We start from the raw sequence: 24,540 nt of genomic DNA, 5'->3' as shown, positions 1-24,540 counted from the left end.
TAAAGGTGAAGAGTTATAGCCAAAAAAACACCACAAGCACACTGTATCCCATTGTCACTCTAGTTCATCACCTGAACAAATAAATCTGACCATAGCATCCAATGGCTGTTCTCACCTGAAGTCAGAGAGGAAGCGCTGCAGGTCGTGGGAGTTGCCAAGCTTGTCTTTGCGCTGGTCAGCACGTCCTACCAGGCTGCTCCAGGCAGTGTTCAGCTCAGTGCATTTCTCCTGGATGTCATCCACTGCTTCAGGGTGGGACTGAATCAGACGCTCTGCTGTCTCCCCAAGAGAGTTCACCTGGGCAGGCAAGGAGGAAAAATTAGGAAATGCCTCAAGAGACTTAATACACTTCCACCAGAGATTTGGTTGTAGATCCGCTATAATCTCACATTTTGACTAAAAGATAATCTAACCTTATCACCCAGGGCTGCCAGGTCCCTCTCAAAGCCTTCATGTTTGCGCTGCAAAGCCTGGACACTGGCCAAGTCGTGACCATAATTGTCAGTGTTGAGGGCCTGGTTCTTCTCCTCAATCCACTCTTTGGTTTCATCAGCATCCCTGAGCAGGCACAAACACAACTTTGGTCAAATGTTGTAAAGTGAATTTGTGCGCTTGATCAAACATCTGGAGGTGTTTTATGTGCAAGTAAGCACATGGTTTCAGTTTAAACACTGCACTGTATGAAATACAATTCTTAGACTTTAGCAATTACATGTCGACTAAACATCTTGATTCTTATAAGAAGCAATTACTACAATGCTGCCCACTAGTTGCTGGTTTGAGGAAAACTGGGTTATTAGTGTATAAAACCAGCAAAACTAGGCACATTTTCAAAGGAAGAGATGACATTCTTCCTTGAGTGTCATTCGTAAGCAATAAAACACATTCTTCAATTCAAAACATTGAGGGGTTTGGTTTGCTGCTGTAGCCCTACTTAGTCTAGTAAACATAGATATTGCTGTGTAACTGATTTTAGTCTTTTGTCTGTTGACTTTTTGAGATAGCTTTTACCATTATCCCTATAATCATACTGAATTATTATTGTTTGACTTTATCTTTTCATGTGATATTGCGTCCTCGTTTCTTGTTGGGAAAAAGTGTATATCGTTTTGTTTTGCTGTAAGCAGTTAGTAGTGAGAAAATCTTCTATCTGTCAGACATCATTTCAGGCAACACAATCTTTGGTAACAGTTGCTATAAGCAGACTGTCATGTTGATTGAAAAAACATATTTCTGAAGCTTTTTTATTGTGGATATAATCAGGTTGGCTAGCAAATTCTCTTATGAAAGCTTGTGTTCAAATAAGAAGTCTCAAATAATAGTCAGGTCATGGCGATAAAAAAACAAAGGCCAGTTGGAAGTAAAAGCTACATAAATAAACATGAAGGGGATAGAATTACCTGAAATTAAATTATATTGACTTTGACCGATCAAGACAGGTTAGGTAAAAATGTAGCTTAAAAAGTTAGTTTAAGTTTGCATTAAATGGGAAACAGGGAAGGTTAGAAATAAACGCTTGTTTCTCTCTGCCAACGGCATGATAAAAGGTCATGCCCATTCTTAATCCAAACAGCTCTGTCCATGAGAATAACAGCACACCTATTTGATCACTAAACAAATTTGAATTATGATGAAAATTCACAGGTCTGGAACCAGGTGATCATGTAACTGCCACCTCTGGAAAATGAGGCCACTGTTCTTTCTCTCAAATCCAATTTTTTTTCCACAACAAATTTGGTTCTTAAGAACCAACTTTGTTATAATCTGGAATGGGATCTGTACAAGGCCAACACTGTTGCTGTATCACCCCGCTCAACCCAAGCGCCAAATTTGTGACCCAAGTTAGAATTGTATGGCTCTGGCAACTTCATGTACATGAAAGTGATACTTAACGGAGCTTAGTTTAGATGATGTTAAAAGACACCACACCATGTGTTTTCCTGCAGTCTTTAGTTCTTACCTGTGGAATCGCTGTACCTCATGGGCACTGCCCAGCATGTTGCTCCTATCTTCAGCAAGCTGCTGCAGGGACCGCCAGCGATTGTTCAGCTCCTACACACAAAAACAGTCAGCATTAAAAAGCATTCCCCACTCTTCAGAGTTTGCTAAGCCCTTCTGTGGCTTGTTTATTCGAGTTTTGGTCTTAAAATTTACAACAATTTGCAGTATGGTACATGAACTAAACATACCCTCAAGAGGGACTTAGAGTGATTGAGCCATTTGCATTAAACAGCAACATCAGATAAACTTTGAGATCATTATTTTAAGGTAAGGGATGCCAATTAAATATGACCATGCAAGTACAATGTGCACTAGATGTGCATGTGATTGATAAGCACAGACAGTGATGGACAAACAAAGGCAGGTGCATGATGGGAGTGAGATGCACAGGACTGGATACATGGTAAGAACATTACAGAGAATGAGGTCAAAGAAAATAAAAGGCAAAAAGGATGCTAAAGACGTAATTTATGTAGTATGCCAACAATCATTCATACTACAGTCAACAAAATGGATGATAACAAGACAAACAGATGCCATGAGAAACAAGATGGAACCAAACCAAACTGAACACTCTAGTTTGAGTCAGGTTTCAGAGAACAGGACAAGACTGATCATGTGACACCATGACAGAAACCACGACAGGGTTAGTTTTCTGACCACAATGCAGGACAGGGGAGCTAGGGTGGGAGTGGTTGGGGTCGACTAGTTAATCTTACCTTGATAGTATTAAAGTTAGCCGTTGTTTGAACAGCCAAGCGTATATTCTATAGTCAACAAAACATGGTAGAAAGAGGTGGGGAAAAGGAGGACAAAAACAGAAAAACACCACACCAGTCAAGAGTAGTATGGAAACTCTCAGGGTTTGTCTTTGTCTTCTCCAAAGACCAACCAAGACATTACACCAATCAGGACAGAGTCAAAACTGCAACCATGGCTGGAGCTGAACCAGCCCCAAACATTGAGTTATGATGAATCAAACAAAACATTTGGAAATGACTTGAGACATCGAGACATAATTTTAAATTTCAGGGAGATTTAAAAAGGCTTGGGATCTCTCAGCTCCCAGTTGTCTCATCAATGTCTAATCATATTCCATGCAGATATGTAACATTAACCACATGCCAGTAAAATGTCTCTGGGCATGATTGCAGTAAATTCAAGAAGTGACACACCAGTATCAAACATCAACCCAATGCTGAACAGTCATGCACAGTTACAGTATCAGATCAAGATTGACAGTCTGTCAGATCTTTGCAGTTGATGCATTTTTTCTAAAAATACATAAAACAATTGAATGCTGGAATGTTTTTGGTTGATACAGATAAAGAGAGTTAGAGGAAGCTTACCTTCCATGGAGAAGCAGTCTTGGAATCAGCTTCATCCTGTTCCAAGAAATAGGGCATGACACATAAATGTTATTGTTTTGATATTTAAAACGTTTCCTAAATATCAAGCAAAATGTATGTAAATTACAGAAATGATTCCAACCTTGCCAGGTGCAGCACCAAGCATCTCTTGTTGCTGCAAATGTAAAATACGATTTCCATTAAAATACAACAGTTAAAGCATGTAAACTGATTCATACTGTTACACCAGGAAGGTAGAACTTACCTGGGCCTGAACCATGGGGGCCTCCTCAGCCATGAGACCTTCAGACTCCAGCTCAGAAGCTACTTTGTTGATGTCCCTCAGACGAGACTCATTGGCCTTCAGGTCCTGGACCAAACAAAAGAGCAACATCATACACTTTGTGTCAGACATGACATGTTCAAACAATCTCAACAAATATACAGAAGATAAGAGTGGAGTCACGGCAGCAACAAGGAGTTTTTAACTTGCTAAGAACCATTCTCAATTTAATACTGATGCCTATACATAAGCAAATAAGACCATCAGTGAGAAGATGGGCAATTTCTGTACAGTTATTCCTAAAACCTGTCCCTGGGTCCAATTCCCGCAAAACAATTTACAGAATGGTTGGAATAATGGTGGATGTAAGTAATGGCAGTTTACTTTGGTAAAATAATTTAGGTTTCAACTTCGAATATTAGGTGTTGTAGTGGATGCCAGTTTGTTTAAGATTTTCAACTTCACTTTGTCAGAAAGACTGATAAAAGAATTGCTAAATAAGCGTTTGCGATGAGTTACAGAAGCTAGTGGACCAAAGGGTTAACCTAAACATGACAGAATTACTTTTTGGTAGACGTCCATTACCTTCTGGAAGTCGTCAAACTTCTTCTGCAAGACCTCGACCTGCTCCAGGTCAGAGCCGACTTCTTCGTTAGTGAGGGCGCTCTCCTTCTCATTGATCCACTGCTGAAGCTCATTGGCCTCGCGGAACAACATGAACTTCTTACAGCTCTTCTCTAGCATGTCCTTGCGTTTCTCTCCCAGCTCCATCAGAGTGCCGTACCTTGGGAAAAGTCACAACCACAGAATCTAATGAAATCATGTAATGTGTCTTCAAAAGCTTAAGGTTTAGGCTTATTTTCCAAGACTAAAAATGACTGTTGATGATGATGGAGAATAAGCTTGAAAGGAATTTGTATTTATTACTCCATTTCTAGGATAAAAACCAATGATTCTCAAAAACTAAATTGTGAAATTGTCCTGTAGAGATGAAGTGAATAGTCAAAGCAATTGGGAGAAATTTTGATAGTAAAAGTTGATTAGAATATGACTGATTATACCAAAATTATCAATAAAAAAGATGTAATGATTGATCGATCATGTAAACATATGCTGGTTGCCCTAAACTCCTGTCATTAAACTGAGAGACCTTGATAACCATTTATGCAGTGCAGACTTTATTTCACTGTTTTAGCAAACAGATGAACTCTAGGAGAACATCCTGATAACAGTATGCTACTGTAGGCCCAAAACTGATAAACAATATAAGCCAACTGAGAAACATAATTACCGAATCTGGTCTGCAACAGTTTGACAAACTCATTTCATGTTTTCAGATAAATAGAAATATTCTTCCTGACAGATCTTGGATAAGCCGAAGGGTAAGTTGGGTAAGTTGGACACATGTTTAACCCAGTTGAGTCCAGTATCTGGGAGTTTAAAGTTTGCAATGACCTGAGAGGTTTTCATATATTAAGGACTGGGTCTTTCGCTTTAAATTTATCTTATTTTCTTTCGTGTTTTTATTTATTATTCTATCATCTTTTTTCTACACACTGTGTTTCGTTTTGGATTTGGAGTTTAAATTGTCCAGCTGGATGTTTATGTTGTTGTCGTTGTTGTTTATGTTGGTGATCTTCATTTTCAGTGCTGTTTAAGCTTCAACCTTCAGTCATGTGGCTTTTAATTCTTGATGCCTACTAATTAATACCAGCCTTTCAATGAAGTGCTGTGATTTAATCCCAAACGGATGGCCTGTCTCGAGTAACCACAAGTGGGTGACTTGAATAGAGACAGGATGGCCCAACCCTACCTTGGACATTGAGATAACCTATGCAAAAGTGAGTCAAAGCGCAATATGTGCAGAACAGAATGGCTAATGACATGACAGAAAATAAGAAATTCACATCCACGGGCAGGCCTGGGATGAGAAGGATGTTAGGGATGAGCATCACAAGTACTTCTATCCCTGTACTGAATAGAAGACAGGGGTGAGGTTGACACAGTGTCACACAACATCAGGGTTGTTGGGGTTGGGAGGGATGTGCAACTGCTGATGATATTTAGCGGTATCACGATCACAAGAACACTCAGAGGGACGCTGGTTCCTACTCACAGCTCTTCCACCTGCTTCATGCGCACAGACACGCTGCAGGCCTCCTTGGTGACAAGCCTGCTCAGTGGCAAGGCGAACGCACAGCAAGGCAAGATTTAGTCGTTAAATACAGCGAGAGGACAGCAGAGGAGACAGAAAGAGGCCAAGGGGAAGGTCATTAGTGTTAGAAAACTAAGCAGAGAATATGATTCAATGGAAGTAAAGAGAGGTTAAAGAACAGAGAAAGACTGAAAAAGGAATAATTAGACAAATCTAGTTGGAAAAGAGAAATGAGTTAGTAAACTACATTTTACTGAAAAATACAGGAGGTTAGGGTGAGGGTTTCTTACTGATTCTCAATCTGGTCTTGGCGCAGTGCAATGCTACCATGCTCATCTAGCAGGTTTTCCCTGGAAGAGGACTGGGTGGGGTCAAGCTTCTTCACATAAGCAGCAGGAACAAAGCCCTGACGATCGTTCACCTCCACCTTCCACCAGTCCTGTAGGAAGGAGGAGACAGAGAGGGAGTAATATCAGCAAGTGATTACAAAAAGGGCTTTGATGGCTATTAAATTTCACTAAATTACAGGATGTTTTTATTGGTAATAATAATGAAAATAACAGTAATTTTATATATATATATATATATATATATATATATATATATATAAATAATTTATATATAAATAAATAAATGTACAAAATAATATATTTTATGATTAAAAACAATACACAAATTATACATACATAATTTCAGACCATTATGATTACCACATCTGTGTACTCAACGTTGTAATTGCTAGAGCAGATAGTAAATAACTAACGCCCAAAAAGCTTAATGATAAAAGTTGCGAAAGAAGTCCACTGGGGACCAACTATAATAATTAGATCTAACATTTAGTTAGTTTTGATGCTTTCTACATTGACTTTAAATTCCTTTAGATTAGGCCGTGCACAAAACGGATTGGGTGTTGCGCCTAAGCCTAGGAATGGTACCGTAGACAACGGAGTAGAATTAAGATTATCTCCAATTCAATTTTCATTCTGCTGGTCAGGCTAGTTTTAGCCTGAAGTCCAGTTCATGGTGCAGTCAAACTGAGCTGGTTTTATCTATACCTTGTTGGTGCTGTTGAGCAGGGTGAGGATGTCTCCCTTCTTCATAGTAACTTCACGGGGACTCTTCTCCTGGTAGTCATACAAGGCCAGGACCAGCTCTTTCCCAGTCTCGTCATCAGTTGGTGCCACTTGTTGCTGTTCAGTTAAAATAAAAACATTTTGACTCATTATCTGATTATTTGATTATCTGAGAATTCCCAAACAGACTAGCAATTAGAAGCTTTATTGTGCACTAAAAATCCTCCCATAGAATACATGTGCAGAGTTGAGGTTGTGTTTTAAGAAGAATTGGGTTTTACCCTGCAGGACTGGGCCTGTTCCTTCAGCCCGTGAATGCTGCTGCCGTACGCAGTCAGGTCAGACATCAGGGCCTCATGCTTCTTCAGCAGAGCCTGTGGAAGAAATACTATTCATCACAACTGCATTTGTCACAAAGGGATATAAACAAGACATATACTTGTTACTTAAATAGTATGTAGATGACAAATTGATGACAGTGTCTTAGAAAATATGAGTTTTTCTGTTATTTTGTTAAAACACTTCTGTTGTGTTGTACCTCAGCAGAGTCCTCGTCTTTGCCATAGTCTACGCTCCCCACAATGGGCTCCTTCTCCCTCATCCAAGATTCAGCCTCGTTTGCATCTGCAAAGTATTGCTGAGCCTGCAAAGAGTCCTCCAGATCCTGTCTTCTTTGGGACGCCTTAGCCTTCAATGTGTCCCAGCGTCCATGTAGTTCACCCAACTTAACTTTCACCTCCTCCGCAGCAAAGTGCCCTGGAAGCATATATGAATGATCAGCATTTTGGATCATGTTCGAACAATATTTAACTTATAGAAAGCTTACGGATACCAAACAAGGCTTGGAATTAGAGTGAATACCTTCCTCCACCATGGCATCTCCTTTCTGGGTGACAGCCTTAATGCGAGGCTCATGACCAGTGATCTCGGCCTGCAGGGCCTGGTGCTTCTTCAGCAAGTTCTGGACACCAATCAGGTCTTTGCCTGAGGAAAACACAGAGAAAGATTTTTTTTTTTTAAACTTTAATCGATCATATGAAATATCTAAGTGGTGGACTTCAAATGAAACATCCTCCAAGTTAACTGCTCATTTATGTTATCTGTCTATTTTCAGATGGCAGCCTGGATGCTGACTGCACTAAGTTTTACCTCTGTTAGTAGAGGCAGCAATGGGCTCTTTCTCACGGATCCAAGTCTCCTCATCCTCCACATCTCTGAACAGCTGCTGAAGCCTGAGAGAGTCCGACAGTTTCTGCTTGCGTGCAGCCATGGGCTCACGCAGAGCTTCATAACGCGCCACCAAGGCCTCCTGTTTCTTGCGGATGTTGTCAGCATCAAAGTGCCCAGCCTCTTGGAACTGGCGAGCCTGGATTGTTATGCCATCAATGCGATCCTGAGAGATAATAATTCATTTGTTTACTAGTGTACAAGTAACATAGGCATTAGTAGGTATCAGGTATGCTTTTATGATGTACTATATATCTTGCATTGGGTACCTGGTGAGCAGCCACATCAGCCTCCAGCAGTGCATGCTTTTTCTGCAGGTTCTGGACACTGGTCAGGTCTTTTCCGTAGTCATCTGAAGCCAGGTGGCCCTCAACCTCATACAGCCACAGCTCAATGTCCTCAACGTTTCTGTTGAACTGCTGCTGCTGGTTGGCCTCACGGAGCTTGATGCCTAAAATAAAACATCAGACCGCAAAAAATTCACATTAAATTAAATTTACAAACAAAACTCAGCTCTGCCTGGCATCTTACCATCAGTAATGGGGTACTTCAAGGACCCATTCTTAGTCCATGGTTATTTACATAATTTTTCCTAATCAGTACTTCAATATATCTTTTTTTAATGCAGATGATACAATGTTATATGACTTTGGTCCCACTGAGGCTCCGACTCATCCTCGGTTTGCGTTTGATACTTTTCAGATATCTTTTGCTGGGTTCAGACTACACCATATACGATGATAATAGCCCAGCCATGATAATTGTGTCATGAAAATCTGATATTGTGACAGCCCTATCTCCTTCCCCATGACATCACGCAGGTCATGAAAGGCGGCAAACTATAATTGGTTGGAAATCAAAATGTAGTCTCGTGTCACTTGGCTGAGTCATGGCAGGAATTTGACTCTATAATCTGATCTGACACAGCGACCATTTTAAAAGAAATTATTCAGACCAAATGCGTGGTATTCTCTACATATTGTTCCTCTGACTATCTTGCCAGTAATTCTTTCATGGGTACTAATAATACTCTCACTGAGTCATACAAACAGTTAAGGTTCATATCAAACATTTGACCAAAAAATTCAAAATCTAACTCAACTCTGTATAGAATTGATGGTTGTCTTTTAAAAACTGTAAAACTATTGTTCAGTAAACTATAATGCACCTTACTGTCATGCTGTGCTTTCATCCATTCAGCAGTTCAACCCCATCTCACCCCATCTCCCCGTCTTTTTAGTAGTACACAATCCAACTACTGACCCTCAGATATCCTGAATGTACCCACTAATCTAGACAGAACTACTTTCCCATGAGCTAGATTTTATCATTCCCCATCTTTCATTTTACATCTTTAATATGCTCTTTATTGATTACATTTTTTGCTTGATTGTTTGTTGTCTAGTTTCATATGTCTTGTTCTTGTTTTTTGGTTTGTGGTTGTTAAAATGTTTATCGTCCTTGGGTCTCTTTTCAGATATTTGAAGATATCAACTTTGTACTTGGATGAAATCAAATCTATCCACAACACACCTACATAATCTTCAGTACAGTACAAAACTGGACGACCTAAGCTTTCATGCAGTCAGTACCTTTGAGCTCAGTGGCCTCTAGTAGTTTCTTCCACTGGGAGCTGACCTCCTCCATGCGGCCAGCCACCTCAGTGGAGGCGTAATGCTTTCCGTCCAGCAGCTCCTGGCCTGACTTCTGCAGGGCATCGATGCGGCTCTGATTCGCTGACAGCTCAGCTTCAAAAGCCTGGTGTTTCTGCACCTTGCCCTGCAGGTTGGAGGGGTCCTGTTGTCCAGAGGCAGAGGCAAAGCGAATCAGAAACAGTGGGTATAACATTGGGATGTACAAACACATTTCAAAATGGACACATCTTAAAACAAGAATCACCAATTGTTTGATAAATTACCTTGTAAGCCTCATCTGTGGCGGTCTTCATCTTCTCGTTGATCCAACTCTTGAGCTCATCAGAGTCCCTGAAGAACTGCTGCAGGTGGAAAGAATCCTCCAAGGCAGCCCGACGAGACTGAGCACGCTCATGCAGGGCGTTGCGGCGGCTGAGCAGCTATAAATGTGCAGAAGAAGAGAAAACGTATTGCTATTTGAGTTCATATGGGAGAAATTACAAAATCCTGCCAGCTGCTTTAGTGTACAGTGTACAGTGTTTGATTTAAGGGAAGTACTTACAGCATCTCTGCGGGTAGCCACGTCTTCTTTGGCATAGTGGTTGTTCTGAATTAGTTTGGTTGCAAACTCATCCAGGGCCTGGAGATGTACAAGAAGAAGAGATTCAAAGTGTATCCTATTTCATAACAAAATAATTTTTAGAAACAACTCAATATAATTTATCTGTGATTGAACACCTTCCAAATGTCTAAGTGAACAAACTGGAGGAACTTACAGTTATCTTCTCTTCCTGGGCGCTAAGTGACTTCTCAAAGTCTTCATGTTTTTTCAGTAGTGCCTCTACACTGTCCAGGGAGTCACCAAGGTCTTCATTCAGGAGGAAAGCCTACACAATCAACATAGGACATTAAAAACTGGCACATCATATCTACTACACAATACACACTGGGCTAATTCTTTCCTGAGGAAAGGTATTGGTTACCTCTTGTTTGCTCATCCAGTTGTCAACTTGCTCAGTATCCCTGTAGAAGAGCTGCAGGTCCATGCACTGTTCATACTGCTGCCTACGAACCTCCCACAGATCCAGCAGAGACTCCTTCTCCTCTGTAAGGATGCCCAGCTAAAAAAAATAATATGACACACCTTTATAAATATACCAAACATTAAAACATGGTAAATGGTAGTGTGCTGGTATATATACAGTAATACAATATGACACATAACAAAGTACAGTATGGATGATGTTATAGGCGTACCTTTTCCTTGACCTCGTCAGAGGCGTAGTGTCCTGTATTGAGTAAGGCCCGGCCAGCTTCATCAGTGGCTCTGAAACTGTCCTCATGGGCATCAATCTCTCCCTGGAAACCCAAAGGAAAACTTATTGACCTCAAATTGTTTTGTTTGTTTTACGTGTGCAATAAATGTTGGTGTTCAGCTTTTAAAAGGAACAAAACTAAAATGCAAATCTAATTCCAAGAAGCTATGCCCTGGTGTGTTATGGGAGATCTGACCTTATGCTCCTGGTGGCGGTCTAGCAGAGCTTCCGCTCCAGCCACATCATTGGCCAGTTCGTCAGCATTGATAAGGGCCTTCATCTCTGTCACCCAGCTGGTCAGATCCCTGAAGTCAGCAGTGAAACGCTGCAGCCTAAAAAGAGATTGTCACAAGAGGGCAGAAATGAGCAGACTTCTGTAGAGAAATGTAGCCTTACATTCCCTGTATACTGTCACTGAGCCAATATCTGTCTGTGGAAAAGCAGTTTTCATATTCCTTTTTTTTTTAAAAAAAACATAAGCAGCATATTTGATGTATTCAACAAGTAACAGATATATGGCTCTTCAGACAGTTTGTCACCAAACTGTGTCTCGTATTGTACCTGTAGGAGTCGTTCAGGCGGGCGTGGCGCTCAGCAGCCAAAGTGCGAATCTGCTCCCAGTTGGTGACGAGCTCGTCTTTCTTCAGATGGATTTGGGAGGCATTTTGGGGATGTGTCTGCTGTAGGCGCTCTGCATCACCACCCAGTGTGTTGACCTGATTGAAAGAGAAGAAACAGGAGACAAAATAAGAACTCAGAATACCAAGTTTGTAACTTACTGAATACATGTGGATCCTCTGTAGAACATCCTCTTGCCTTATCTTCCAGGGCAGCCAGGTCTCTCTCCAGACCCTCGTGTTTGCGAAGCAGAGCCTGCACACTTGCCAGGTCTCGACCAAAGTCATCAGAGGCCATCAGCTGCTCCTTCTCCTTGATCCAACTGATGGTCTCATCCACATCCCTGTTGTTAGAATGAAACACACACAGGTTTTTATTTACACCGTGTCAAAAGACCATTTCTTATTAGAGTGGGTTAAAAACACCAAAGAGAGTAAGTGCCCTTATTTTAGAAGAAATATAATTGCTAACAACACAATCAACACACACACACAGTGGGCAAAAGCTGTCCACATGTTGCTCTGATATCGTTTACCTGTTGAAGCGCTGCACCTCAGCAGCCCCAAACAGCTTGCCCTGCCTCTGCTGGGCCAGGCCCTTCAGGCGCTGCCAGGCTGCGTTGACCTCATCTTGCTTGCGAACAATGAGCTCAACCTCGGGATGGGACTCCTGGATCAGCTTGGCTGCCAGCTGGTTCACCTCATTCACACGTTCCTCATGGGCAGCCAGGTCTGTCTGGAACTCCTCAAACTTCTTCTGCAAGAGCTCCACATGCTCCAGGTCCTGGCCCAGCTCCTCGGAGGTGGCCATCGCCTCCTACAGGAGGAAGTGGATGAACGACATTAAGGCAAATATCAAAGTGCTTCTATGTAAACACAGAAGTCAAACTTTTAAGCTTTAATGCTAACTAATCATTACTCTTCATTTACCAGGTTAGAATAAGATAATTGCTGATCAGAAAGTTAAATTTAAGGCTGCACATTCTCAACAGCTAACATGTGTAACATTTGAGGCTGGCACCACTTTATCCCTCCTACCAACTTTACTGAATAACGTCACAATTCAGTCAACTTGAAGATTCTTAATGCACTTAGTTTTAACTTCATTTACAGATACAGCTTGCCATTACTCAGGTATTTTGGAGTTAAGTTGCTTTCTCACTGTTGGTCCAAAAGTTTCCCCTCTGGAGTTGTGCTACCTCACTAAATTATCCTAAATTTCATTCCTCATTCAGATTAAGCTGTAATATTAGCCTCAGGCAACTCCAATTACCATTTCCTTTAAATGAGGACAGCTCGTTTTTTGTTCAAGCGGCTGATGAGCAAATACAGAAAACCTTTAGTCTTTATTGCAGGAAGACTCAAACTGAAAATGAAAGAATGCCCTAAAACACACACAGAAATATATGAAATACTTGTTCGCTACAGTAGCAATATTTTTTAATAAGCCATTTTTCTGTAACATTTTGCAAATACGAATCTTACCTTGTCAGTGATCCAGTCCATGGCATCTTCACACTCACGCAGGTACTGGACTAGTTTCTGGGCCTGCAGGAGACGCATGCCCTTTTCCTTTGTCCTCTGGAGCAGGAGGTCCCATAGGCGATGTAACTCCTCAAGACGAGTCTAGTGCACAGGAGAAAAAAGGGAGGCATTTATTCAAAATGTTAGTGCCAAGTGCGAAGAGGAAAATGAATTTATTATACATTTATACATAATACATGTATTAGGTATTTTTTGTATTTCAAATACAAAAAGTAGTAGATAGTAGTAAATAGCAGAAAGTCCTGGAATTTAAAAGGTATTTATTATATCTGATATAATAGCTGTTTAAAAAAATCCTAACAACAGAATGATGAGAAGGGATAGCTTGATGTGCAGAGCTGGATCTGGAAGAGTTTTCACAGCACTCAAGAGTCACACATTGTCCACAGCAGCTTAGCACCTACTTGTATATACTCAGCCATATTAAAACTTGTAACTATAGGTCTCTGTTGTGTCCGGTAGGGCGTGTAGGACTGAATCAAATGAATCAGGTTAACAAGTCGACAGGACATTCAGGAAACACACATATGCATATTAGAGCAACCATATTTCATCACTGTATGTCTTACTCGAATGGTCTCTGAGGCAAAGTGTCCCTCGCTGATCATAAGGTTTCCAGTCTCGTCCAGTTTGATAATGGCCCCAGCATTGGCCTGAACTTCAGCTTCAAAGGCCTGATGTTTCTGCAGCTTACCCTGAGTAGTAGAAATGATATTCAAAAATTGATTAATATATAACACTGAAAAAGTCTTCTGTAGTCAGAGCTTATGACGAGCAAAGATTATATAGTGTGCACAGAGAAACATAAAAACCAGGCTGACAAACCTGCAGGTTGGAGGGGTCTTTGTAGTTCTCATCAGAGGCGATCTGCAGCTTCTCCTGGATCCACTTCTCCAACTCATCTGCGTCACGGCGGAAAAACTGAAAGCGGTAAGAGTCCTCCAGCTTCTGCCGGCGCATAATCGACAGGTCCTTGAAACGCCGGTAGCGGTCCAGCACCTGCTGCCGGCGCTCCTGGATGTCTTCTGCTGTCTCCAGCACTTTGGCCCCAGCGGTGTCCATTTTCTGAAAACATATCAAAGATAATACTCATAAGTAAATTCTTAACATGAATGACTGTGTTCACTTGTTTTCTACTAAATTGGTTTACATACATGACAGTTCAGCTATGTACAGAAAAACAGCAGAAGGGCAATTATTATACTGATATGAATTTATTTGTAGGTGACATTTTAACATCTTACCTGCTCACACCACCCAAACATTTACATTAAATGCCTAACACTGACAAGATAAAGGGAAGTTTCAGTCAAGCCTAGTTTAGTCTATATAATAAAGGGGCTCCATAAGTCATGATATCCAGAGAATGCTACTAACCCTAACCCTCTTCTCAAACTTACATTCTTTCCTCAGTCTTTACAATTACAAATCTCAATCATCTCAGATAACAAACCAATCTCACAAAATATTGCTCAAACTCGTTTTGACATTTTTATCTTCCTAATGCAGTCTCTCTCAAATTTATTTAGTACAAAGGAGGGGAAGGGGCTTATATGTTTATCTGGGAACTTCTACATCTTCTCTTTTAACAGAAACTTGGCAGAGAACTGTGAGGCAGGATATAAAGTACAAGAGTGTTTGCCTCAACAAAAATCCCCCATCCTGTCTCAAGCTGAGCAACCAAGGGGCCAGCAGCTGAAATAGTAAAATGCCAAAGAGGGGTGGGGGCGGAAATTCCACATGCATGCAAACAGTAACCAAGCTTCACTACACAATGAGACTGCAGCAGTCAGCTTCTCTGTCAACTGTGCCTCTGGCCCCATGGCCAGTGTAGCCTCAATCTGTGGGGAATGTCTAGCTAGCAACCATGTTGATGTTGAACAGGCATCCACACCAGCTTCATCTCTAGGAATCAGGCAATGAAAGGAGTATGGGCTGACAGTCTGAAGAACTGTAATGAAAACTATTCAGAAATTCAAAGTAAAAATAATTATCAGTGAAACTGATAAAGGTGTGAAGTGTGACTGTTGGTAGTTTTACCAGATTGTTACTTTCACACTGTGGTTATCTGGTGGCTTGCACCAGCTAGAAATCTCAATGTATATCAGACTCCACTCATCAACAAACAAAACAAAGAGGAAGAGAGAAAGATATTGATCTGAACCAAGGTCAACCACACCCCAAGCACAATAACTGATGTACAAGCTGAGTGCAGGGTGGGGGTAGGGGTGTGTGTGCAATGTGTCAGGCCTAAATGTAGATGAGCGTGGGTTTTTGTTGATGTTGCAGACAGTGAGACAAAAAGCGATGGATGGATGTGAGACAGTCTCCTGGTCCATGTCGACACTCAATAGGAGGATTAGTGGAGTCAGCAGTGCAGAGCTTTTTAACCAGAGCCAGAGGACCGATATGCTTTGGTCCCCAGAGGTGCCATTAGCTTTCCAGACAAGCCAGCATCCCAGTGAGTCCACATACACACATACATACATTTACACACACACACACACACGCACACACACGCAAAACACACACACAACAATATAGTATCATTGAGTGTACTGTAAGCCGATTAGTGGCATCAACCCACTGCCTGAAAAAAGTGACTGTCCAGAATGTTAGCCAGCACCCCTCCCCCATCCCCTAACTTGCCCCAGTTCACAGAGAGCTTAAATCTTCTCAGTGATTTAACTGACCACAGCCTCATTCTGCACAGTGATGTCAGGAAATGGGGAAAGATAACTGACATTTCCTCTAACTTTATGGTTTCTATTTGAAAAAATAAGTGACACAAAACAGCGGATAAAACTCTCAATAACACTGAGAGGACTGGTGACATGCACTGCTGGACTGCCATTGGTCAAACTGACACAATCAGCACAATGCCACAAATAACAAGCATGTTTGCTAAAGATGAGGCTTACTTGAGATGCAACAGTCTGGAAAAGAGGGGGTGATCTTTGAAACGCCAAATGGCAATGAGTATTAGCCCACCTCCAAACAGTCCCATTAATAAACAGGTGCCCACCCAAACTGTGATGGCAGAGATCTTAATTTTTCTAACAACCCAGATTACCATCTTTCCAATGGCAGCTGCAGTCTTCAGCAGACATATTTAATCTTTTTCTGCATTATAATCCTAAAAAAAAATAAAAAATCATTTCAGCCCATATTGGAAAACATATACACCAATACAGATTTATCTGTGATGGGCCAATATTGACCAATAATATTGTCAAACTAGCATATCTGCAGGGATGTACCTATATTGTCTGTTCAAACCAGAAACTTCTCACACAAAAGGACATAAACATAAGTTAATGTATAATTACTTTCACTTCCCCAAAATTCAAGACATTCAATGCCATCTGGTGTGCATGGTTTCAAAAGCATTCCAACCATGTGACATCATATCAACTCAAATTAAAGATGACTAGCTATTAAATAGGACTGGCTGCCTTGTGAGGTGAAAGGTAAGAGGATGAAATAAATATCTAGTTCAATATAAACTCTGCATGTAATCAGAGTGGAGTCTAAATGCAAAGTCTGTAATTTCTGCCATTGGGGGGGTCTCTCAATCAAAACTATTAAAACTAGATAACATAAGTTGTCTTCATTGTTAAAAATCCAACACTGGTGAAGAAAAATCTATCTGACATGACTCAGGTAGAAATGTTTAAGGATTGAGATAATGTTTTAAAGTTTTAGTCATAAAGTAATTGACATTTTGTTAAGTTCTTTTTGCCGACTTCCTTCCTCAATCCGATGTACTATGTACTATGTTTCCCTGGAAATTATATTGAAAGTTACCTTGAATATATTTTACAATTTCTGGGTTTTTGTTGTTGGGAACATTTGGGATAATGCAAGTACATAACTCAAAAAATGCAGAAATGTTACATACTATATCTTCTATAAACCAAACCAAAAAATTAGAAAAATTTAGAGTTGGGCTGCTTACAGCTCTCTGACGCACCTAAATACAGCCCTGCAACTACTGATAACGCTTCCTCCTGCATTAGTAGATAACAGCTTTCCCTCTCTTCACCTCACTGCTGCTGCGGAGGGGTTTTCTGTTCTCCTCAGCAAACACCCACACACAGAGCTATCAGCCTGCTGTATGGTTGAAGTCATACAACCCTTGCTACGCCTATCTTACATTTCTAACAGGCATATTTAAAATGTAATGCTGGGTGGGAACCTTGAACTAAGCCAGCTGCACGTGACTTAAAGTCATCACCCCTCCAAAGTCCAATTATCCACAATTACAGGCACAGACGCAGCAAATGCAAACTGTCACCATTACCACCTTTCTCTGTTTGGAAATTATGTAGGAAAAGTGGCTGTGAGGTAAAAATATTCTATATATATGTTCTATATGGAAGGATATTAATAAGCCCTAACCTAACCAACAAACTCTGTAGGGTTTAAAAAATTACTCAAGGAGATCGAGCAACTGGAATACAAAAGGCTTGATCAAGTTTTTCCCCTCAAATTCAGCAATGCCGATTGATGGACTGCATTTAGTAGTCTGGAAAGCTTTGCTAGTTTAGCTACCTTATAGTCTAAACAACAGCTGCCATATGGATCATATCAACCGATGGCTTACCACTTTAAAAATGCACATGCTGTTGAGAAGTTGTATTTTTCAGTGGAAATAGATCATTTCCATTTAAGAGGCATTTATTGGTTGCTACTGTAAACAATAATATTAATTATATTTAAATATATCATTTAAGGAAACCAATAATTGTTCATTAAGTAGACATTTCTCTGTTTACTCTTGTTCTTAAAAATACTTGTCTTATCTGATTAGTTAATTGTTATAATAATCGGCAGCAATGAAAATAATGAATAAGGCCATTATCTTTTCTAATTTCTCTGCCACAAATCGGGCGTTTTTGAAGAGTCACTGCACCAATATACATTTTTGGAGAGGCAATGCGGAACCCATGCTCAGGGAAAACTTGTTCTGCCAGGACATAAAACACATAAGTGTGCAGGTGGATGAATGGAGGGCATTGATATACTCCATTAAAATGATAGCTCACATACTACAGGAATTACCTGGATCATTCATCAAAAAGCCTGTACCAAAGTTTATGCATCCTTTCCGGTAGAAACAAAAATAGAAACCTAGTCTGAACTCCAGCTTGAATACATTCACTTGATCAATAGAAGCTTGTTAGCCAAGTACACTGTGTAAAGTAATCCTCAGTGTTGTTGTTACCATAAAACAAGGCTAAATCCTGACATTTTAATTCTGTCTCAGAGAATACAGCATCTTTCTAGTAGATTGATAGATGTGATTGATATTCCCGAAATCCTGTTATCTTCAAAGCTCCACAGAGAGAATGAAGTCATTCACTTAGCAACTCCCAGTTATTATGGTGAACCAGCTGTTATGAATAAGGTTCACACTGACGCCATACTGGGAGGATGGAAGCTAAAGGAATTTGCAGGAAAAGGGAGAGTCTCATGAGAATAGGCAAGCCTATTTCCTGCGAGGAACAGAGGGGAGAGGATGATGACTGGGATGATGTAACAGCAACACCCCATCTTTTCCTTCTCCTCAAACTGAACTATGTACAACCTTCAACTGGCTGTTATTCCCTTTGCTTTACAGCATGGTAAGCTGGAAAAAGACTGTACTGAGGAATGAGGTTATTAAAGCAACCGCAATCTATAAGTCATAAGTCTATGTGACTTACAAAATGTGTATATATATATATATATATACACATATATACATATATATATATATATATATACACACATATATATATATATATATATATATATACACACACACACACATACATACATACATACATACATACATACAACATAGTCGGCAATCATTTAGCTACCAACTGCAAGTGTTAACTAATATAAAATCCAATTGAATTTATATAAATTTACAATAAAAGGTTCTACAAAACAAAACCAACAACAGTAGAAGCCCAAACACAGGACCACCACATTAAGAACATGACAACCACAGCTAGGTTAAATGGGAAACTGATAATAGATGAAAGTGGAACATATACTAAAATTTACTCCCTGCCACCACAGCTAGAAAACAAGTACAGATGAAACACTTAATATTAGATGCGTCTAGGCCTGGAGAGGCTTACAGAGGCTAATTTTCAGTTGGTTAAACTAGCCTTTCTTTACTTCAAGGCTGACAACTAGCAGGCATAAAGGAGTATGCAAATTAATCTCAATATTATCTAAAGAACTGAACACTGTCACTGTCTTTGGAACGCATGCTGTAGGTCCGCAGATACCTTCGTTTTGTTTTTGTTTTTTAAAAATAAGACTGTACATCATTTTCATGCAAAGAATATCACACCAAGACATGCAGTAAAAATCAACCGTCTATTTTTCCCACACTGCGCATACCGCGTAGCGTATCGAATTATTCACTGAGCATTAGTCCTAGCTCAGTATATACTAAGGCCAACAGACACACAGACAAACAAATGCACAATTGAGATGACCAGTCACTTACCAAATCCACATGGAATTCTAATTAAAACAAACATCACATTTTCATCCTGACTGATGTGAGGTGATAATCTGACAGGATGAAAATAAGACAACTAGTGCAAAAACAAAAAGATACACACACCAGATGTTTCTTTTCTGGGTCCTCAGGTTTTCTTGTATCTTGGATGATCAGAAGGCTACATCTGTGGCGAAGTCATAGCCAGGACCAGTGCGTACATCTATAGTACACTCCTGAACAGTCTGACAGTGGTTGAAGAAGCAAATTCTCTTATACTACGCAGCACAGACAGACGCATTGCACCTGCAGTGACTATGCTGTACAAAAGAGCAAGCCAAGATGTAGCCCAGCCCATGCGTCTCTCTGCTCTGTAACTCCTACCCCTCCCTCCAGCTCTTTCCCGACCCTTTACTCAGCAAAACACCATCACCACAGACTGCACTTGTCTCGAATCTTCCATCATATACAAACTAAAAAAGACACACAAGCACACAGCGAGACAAACATGGATGTTACCTTCAGATTGGGTTTAGTAATGGTGGACATGTTGCGTATCTGGACTAATCTGTGTAAGGCTAGCATTGATCACACAATGAGTAACAAACAATCAGCAGTGAGTAGTCAGAATGAGAGGATGCTTTCACAGGAAGTATTATGTTTGAAGTTCATCATGATAATGTTTCAGCAGTCAATGCAATCAAGAATCACGGTCCATTAGAGATGGAAACATCCATACAAACATAGTCTCAAAATGTCTTGAAGGTAGCTCATGCCGGCATTAGAATGACAATGAGTTTGAAAGGTGGAATGTATCTGCAGGCCCGACACCAAACCTGAAAGCCCTAGATACAGGGAGACCCATTTTCTATTTGGGTCATGGTCACCATGTAGTTACAATGAAAAAGACTAATTATAGGCAGTTCAGGTTGAGAGGGAGTTTGGTTGTAGGTTTTCATTCTTGTAGCACAGGCTTTATGATCTGTCCCATTTTGATTCCATGGTTTGGTGTCACAGCAACATTAGTTCACACTGCAATTTTTCCTTAAAATGTCCAGAACTCTAGTACAGCTTGGTAGTGCTGCCAAACAATGACGCATGCATCATGTGCGATTTTGTCTAATTATATTAATTATGACTATTGTCATCAGGTTCTGCTGATGCAATTTTAAGATTGATTGATAGTGAAAACTGTCCTGTTCATATTTGGCTGAGCTTAAAAATGGCTCATTCTGTGTTATATCTTGCATATTCCTTTTTTCTGCCATTTTAAAATTTGGCTGACAGGGAGCTCAAACAGCCAGGGTCGGTGTTATAGCCAAATAACAGATGTAAGTCCTCTATAGCAGTGGAACCATAAGGGCCCTGACACACCAGGTCAAGGGTTGGCCAACAACGAGGCTTTTCGACCGACTGAGCATGTTGAATCGGCAGTGGTGAGAGAAATCACAAGAAAAAAAGAAAGGGAAATACTCTTGAGCCTGCCAATGTAGTATCCATGATTTCACTGATTTATATAGCTTTTTCACCAAAATTAATGGGTCTACACAGGTTTTTTTAAAAGTGGGTACAACTGCTAAAAATCACGTATGGACCCCATTCCCACTTCCCGCAGGCAAGGTAGCCCATCTGTGATTTTTATCTGAAGCGTCAAGATGTACGTCACTGATGTTACATTTCACGTCACGAATGCACCTGAACAGTTGTAACAGAAGAGAAAACAACAATAGACCCATTGTGAAAGAAGCGTCTGTAAAACGGTGTATACACTCTTTTGAGCGTCACAACCCCAGCGACATCACTATCATAATCTGAGCCAGTCGGTCCAATAACATTTGCAAAGTCTAGAAGAGCCACACGATTAAATTATTTTATATACATTCAAGTTAGCTGGCCGCTAAACGGGAAGTTAGCTGGCTCGGTCAGCAATTCAGGTATTTTCACATGCAGGAAGTCAAGCGTTTTTGGCTTCTACACACCACTGAGCAGCTTTCATAGGAATGAACAGGGCTCCACCTCCAACACTGTGTCCAGTAATCAAACGTCCTTGAATAGACCACATCCCAATTCCTTCCTTATTTATGCACCACCACCGGATGTTGATAATGTGTCATCACTTCTGTGCGGCCGAATTTTGAGTAACCAGGTTCTTGCGTTTAGATCAGAGCCGAGACAAGCTGAGATGATAAAAACCCGGGTCTACTGCAGAGTCGATTGACCCGGGTGTAAATGCAGAGTTTACACATTCCCATTGCACACAAAAGCCCGATCTTAGCGGGTTTAAGTGGGATTTTTGACCAGTGGAAAAGGGGTTTTGGCCAAGACACAGTCGACATGAGACAACACAACAGTTGGGCCTTTGTCGCCGCTATTTCTTAGATGTCAGTATGGTGTGTTTGGGTTATAAGACTCAGGACAGGCAGCCAGCTGGATGAATGGATAGTTAACTCTACAGTAATATCAACTCTCTACACCTATAAATCCTCAAAAGTGCTTCAAAAGCATCTGCTAGGGGCCATGACCCAGGCTTACAATACATGTAACATAAGCTAACTGAAGGACTACGTCACATTTCTGGCCAATAACATTTGACATCCTCAAATTCTTGGAACCCTGCCTGGAGATCTGACAGGGTTTACATGGTTATTAATGTTTCTCACCAGTTACTTTGCATTCCCTCTGTGCTTTATCTTGTGGGCTGTATGAAGCAGCTATCTATTTAAATTCCACTTCACAGTGGAGGGGCAGTTGGTATGTGAAGAACTTGGCACCACCCTGTCAAAGCCATTGGATGGGACCATCAGTTAGAGGGTGCGAGATAGCGCCTTCACGTTATGGAAAGGCCAGCTGTGTTTACTGTCACAACCATATTCATGCAAACTATACCGTATCTTTACGTTTACTACAGTTTGTAGTGATCTGCTGGCTCCTAGCCTTGGTCCACTCATTGAAAACATGTAACGCTTTAGCTGTCGACAATAAATGAGTCAAAACTGTGTCACAAAATTCATGTGAGCATATCCTTCCACGTGTAAATTATTAACCACGACATTGTCCCCACTGAAATAAGTGCAGGGTAATAAGAGAACCGACAGCTGGGGCCTTATGGCCAAAGGTATTCAACTGCACTGGGCGGCTCCCTCTCAGCCATGGCCGACAAGCCAGTGTAGCCACCCACATAACCTTGCCATTCACAATCCAGCAATATACAATTCGCTTAATGATTCAAAACGCACAATGTGCAAACTGTGAGAGAAGACGTGTATCACAGAATATTTGTGAATAAGAATTGGTTGCTGCAAATGTACGTTATTAACCACCCGACAAGCTAGCAAAGAGCAGCTTTTGACAAACCCGTACCAGCAACAGCAATAAAGCAATATCTTACCGTTACACTTCCAGGGCAGTAAACACAATAGTTGACTGACGTTACATATACAGACTTATGAATGTTAACCTTAAACCAACCATTTTGTCTGAATGCAACGCAGGTCGATGGGTGTCAACGCAAGCTAACATAATGTAATTTGGTCTGCTGGTTAATATGTTAACATTTAGATCGTATATAACAAACCCTCAGACAGATTTAGAGGCAAACTGGAAAGACGTGTCTTCCGTCATTTTACCAACAGTAATTACTGTAAATATCATTCAACAACAGGGATGTTTGCAGCTCGCTAATGTTAGCCGCTGAGCTAGCGAATGGCTGCCGGGGAGCAAAATTGAATTAACAGAAAAGGGGCGACAAGTAAAGCACGCTCTACATTGTGCAATTAATTTATTTCAAAACGGCAACTCAATGAAGATATGAACATATTTCATACCTCGGTCTGTTGTCGAAAGAGCTCACAAAGTGGAGGTGTCCAGGCGGATCGACGACGACGGATGAGAGGCTGCTCTCGATGATGGCTGTTTTTTTTTTTTCAACAAAATGTGACGTCATTTTCTGCAGCTGTACGGAAAGAACCGATAAATACCGAACATTCCCGAAACTCTGAGAATAACAATCCCGAATGTGCTGCTACATTTAGTTATACAAAGTCAAAAGACAAGTCAAAAAGACTTCTTCCTGACTGAAGTCATTGTAGTTGACTGTTAGTCAAGCATAATACACTGAGTGTCGGGTAATGTTGTTTTTTTGTGTTTATTTTAATTCATTATTTTGAGACACTGTGCTCCCATTCCTGCAGACTGGCCTTTATTGTTGATACAGAATGCACTGTAGCGTTACGTGTAAACTGATTTTTAATGGCTATCAGCCCTCACACGAAACCTCAGTGCTGTCTGTGTGAATTCCTTCAGCTGACTCTCTGTCAGCTGACTCCCACAAGGACTTATCAGACAAGTGATCATCTGTTCATGAGCTCTTTCATATTGGTTTATATATTGTTTTGCATGTTATTCCATTTTTGCCCTCTCCTACTGTAACTAAAAATGAGAATGATTTTTAATGTAATCATCTCTCTTTATTGTAAAAATGCAGGCTCTAAATGATTACGTGAGTAGGAAAATTCATTCATTCATAATTCATCGGGCCTATTGTGTAGTTCAGTTTAACTTTGTGAATGTCAGCAAGTGTTCAGCTGAACACGACAGAGAAACACTGTTTTGATGAGGGTGTTCATAGACAGTAATCTGCTATGGGAAAAAAACGATCATTTAAGTGTGATTTTCTGATTGACAGATAATTATGACAAACCTGACTACAGTCTCTAATTGTATGTCAGTGAACCAACACAGAAATATTATGTTGGTGTGTATCCTCTTTGTAATACTGTATGACATGTACAAAATAAAAGTTGAGAAAACGACACAGGCAATGTCAAACTCCAGTC

The 24,540-nt window shown here is 40.6% G+C and overlaps 1 protein-coding gene across 3 annotated transcripts in view; it reads right to left on the bottom strand.

The window, feature by feature from the left end:
• The window catches only part of sptan1 (spectrin alpha, non-erythrocytic 1), a 36,127-nt gene extending 12,524 nt beyond the window's left edge, over positions 1 to 23,603 (bottom strand). For 2 of the 3 annotated variants that reach the window (XM_073478593.1, XM_073478594.1), the window contains exons 1-29: positions 23,530 to 23,603; positions 14,026 to 14,265; positions 13,770 to 13,895; positions 13,141 to 13,281; positions 12,192 to 12,472; positions 11,855 to 11,999; positions 11,600 to 11,754; positions 11,235 to 11,370; positions 10,980 to 11,081; positions 10,706 to 10,843; positions 10,499 to 10,609; positions 10,285 to 10,362; positions 10,007 to 10,162; positions 9,681 to 9,885; positions 8,358 to 8,539; positions 8,011 to 8,254; positions 7,723 to 7,845; positions 7,400 to 7,617; positions 7,143 to 7,235; positions 6,844 to 6,978; positions 6,079 to 6,227; positions 4,219 to 4,417; positions 3,616 to 3,720; positions 3,493 to 3,525; positions 3,351 to 3,386; positions 2,721 to 2,768; positions 1,961 to 2,052; positions 414 to 558; positions 116 to 297 (exon numbers count right to left, since the gene is read on the bottom strand). In XM_073478593.1, the coding sequence (XP_073334694.1) occupies positions 116 to 297; positions 414 to 558; positions 1,961 to 2,052; positions 2,721 to 2,768; positions 3,351 to 3,386; positions 3,493 to 3,525; positions 3,616 to 3,720; positions 4,219 to 4,417; positions 6,079 to 6,227; positions 6,844 to 6,978; positions 7,143 to 7,235; positions 7,400 to 7,617; positions 7,723 to 7,845; positions 8,011 to 8,254; positions 8,358 to 8,539; positions 9,681 to 9,885; positions 10,007 to 10,162; positions 10,285 to 10,362; positions 10,499 to 10,609; positions 10,706 to 10,843; positions 10,980 to 11,081; positions 11,235 to 11,370; positions 11,600 to 11,754; positions 11,855 to 11,999; positions 12,192 to 12,472; positions 13,141 to 13,281; positions 13,770 to 13,895; positions 14,026 to 14,262 (3,995 nt within the window). In that variant the 5' untranslated portion in view covers positions 14,263 to 14,265; positions 23,530 to 23,603. The remainder of the gene's footprint in view (positions 1 to 115; positions 298 to 413; positions 559 to 1,960; positions 2,053 to 2,720; positions 2,769 to 3,350; positions 3,387 to 3,492; positions 3,526 to 3,615; positions 3,721 to 4,218; positions 4,418 to 6,078; positions 6,228 to 6,843; positions 6,979 to 7,142; positions 7,236 to 7,399; positions 7,618 to 7,722; positions 7,846 to 8,010; positions 8,255 to 8,357; positions 8,540 to 9,680; positions 9,886 to 10,006; positions 10,163 to 10,284; positions 10,363 to 10,498; positions 10,610 to 10,705; positions 10,844 to 10,979; positions 11,082 to 11,234; positions 11,371 to 11,599; positions 11,755 to 11,854; positions 12,000 to 12,191; positions 12,473 to 13,140; positions 13,282 to 13,769; positions 13,896 to 14,025; positions 14,266 to 23,529) is intronic. The other variant, XM_073478595.1, reaches the window with a different exon arrangement.
• Between the last annotated feature and the right edge of the window lie 937 nt (positions 23,604 to 24,540).

Source organism: Pagrus major, chromosome 12, assembly GCF_040436345.1.
Source record: "Pagrus major chromosome 12, Pma_NU_1.0".
Classification (NCBI taxonomy): domain Eukaryota; kingdom Metazoa; phylum Chordata; class Actinopteri; order Spariformes; family Sparidae; genus Pagrus; species Pagrus major.
This window is presented reverse-complemented; position numbering and strand designations above follow the sequence as displayed.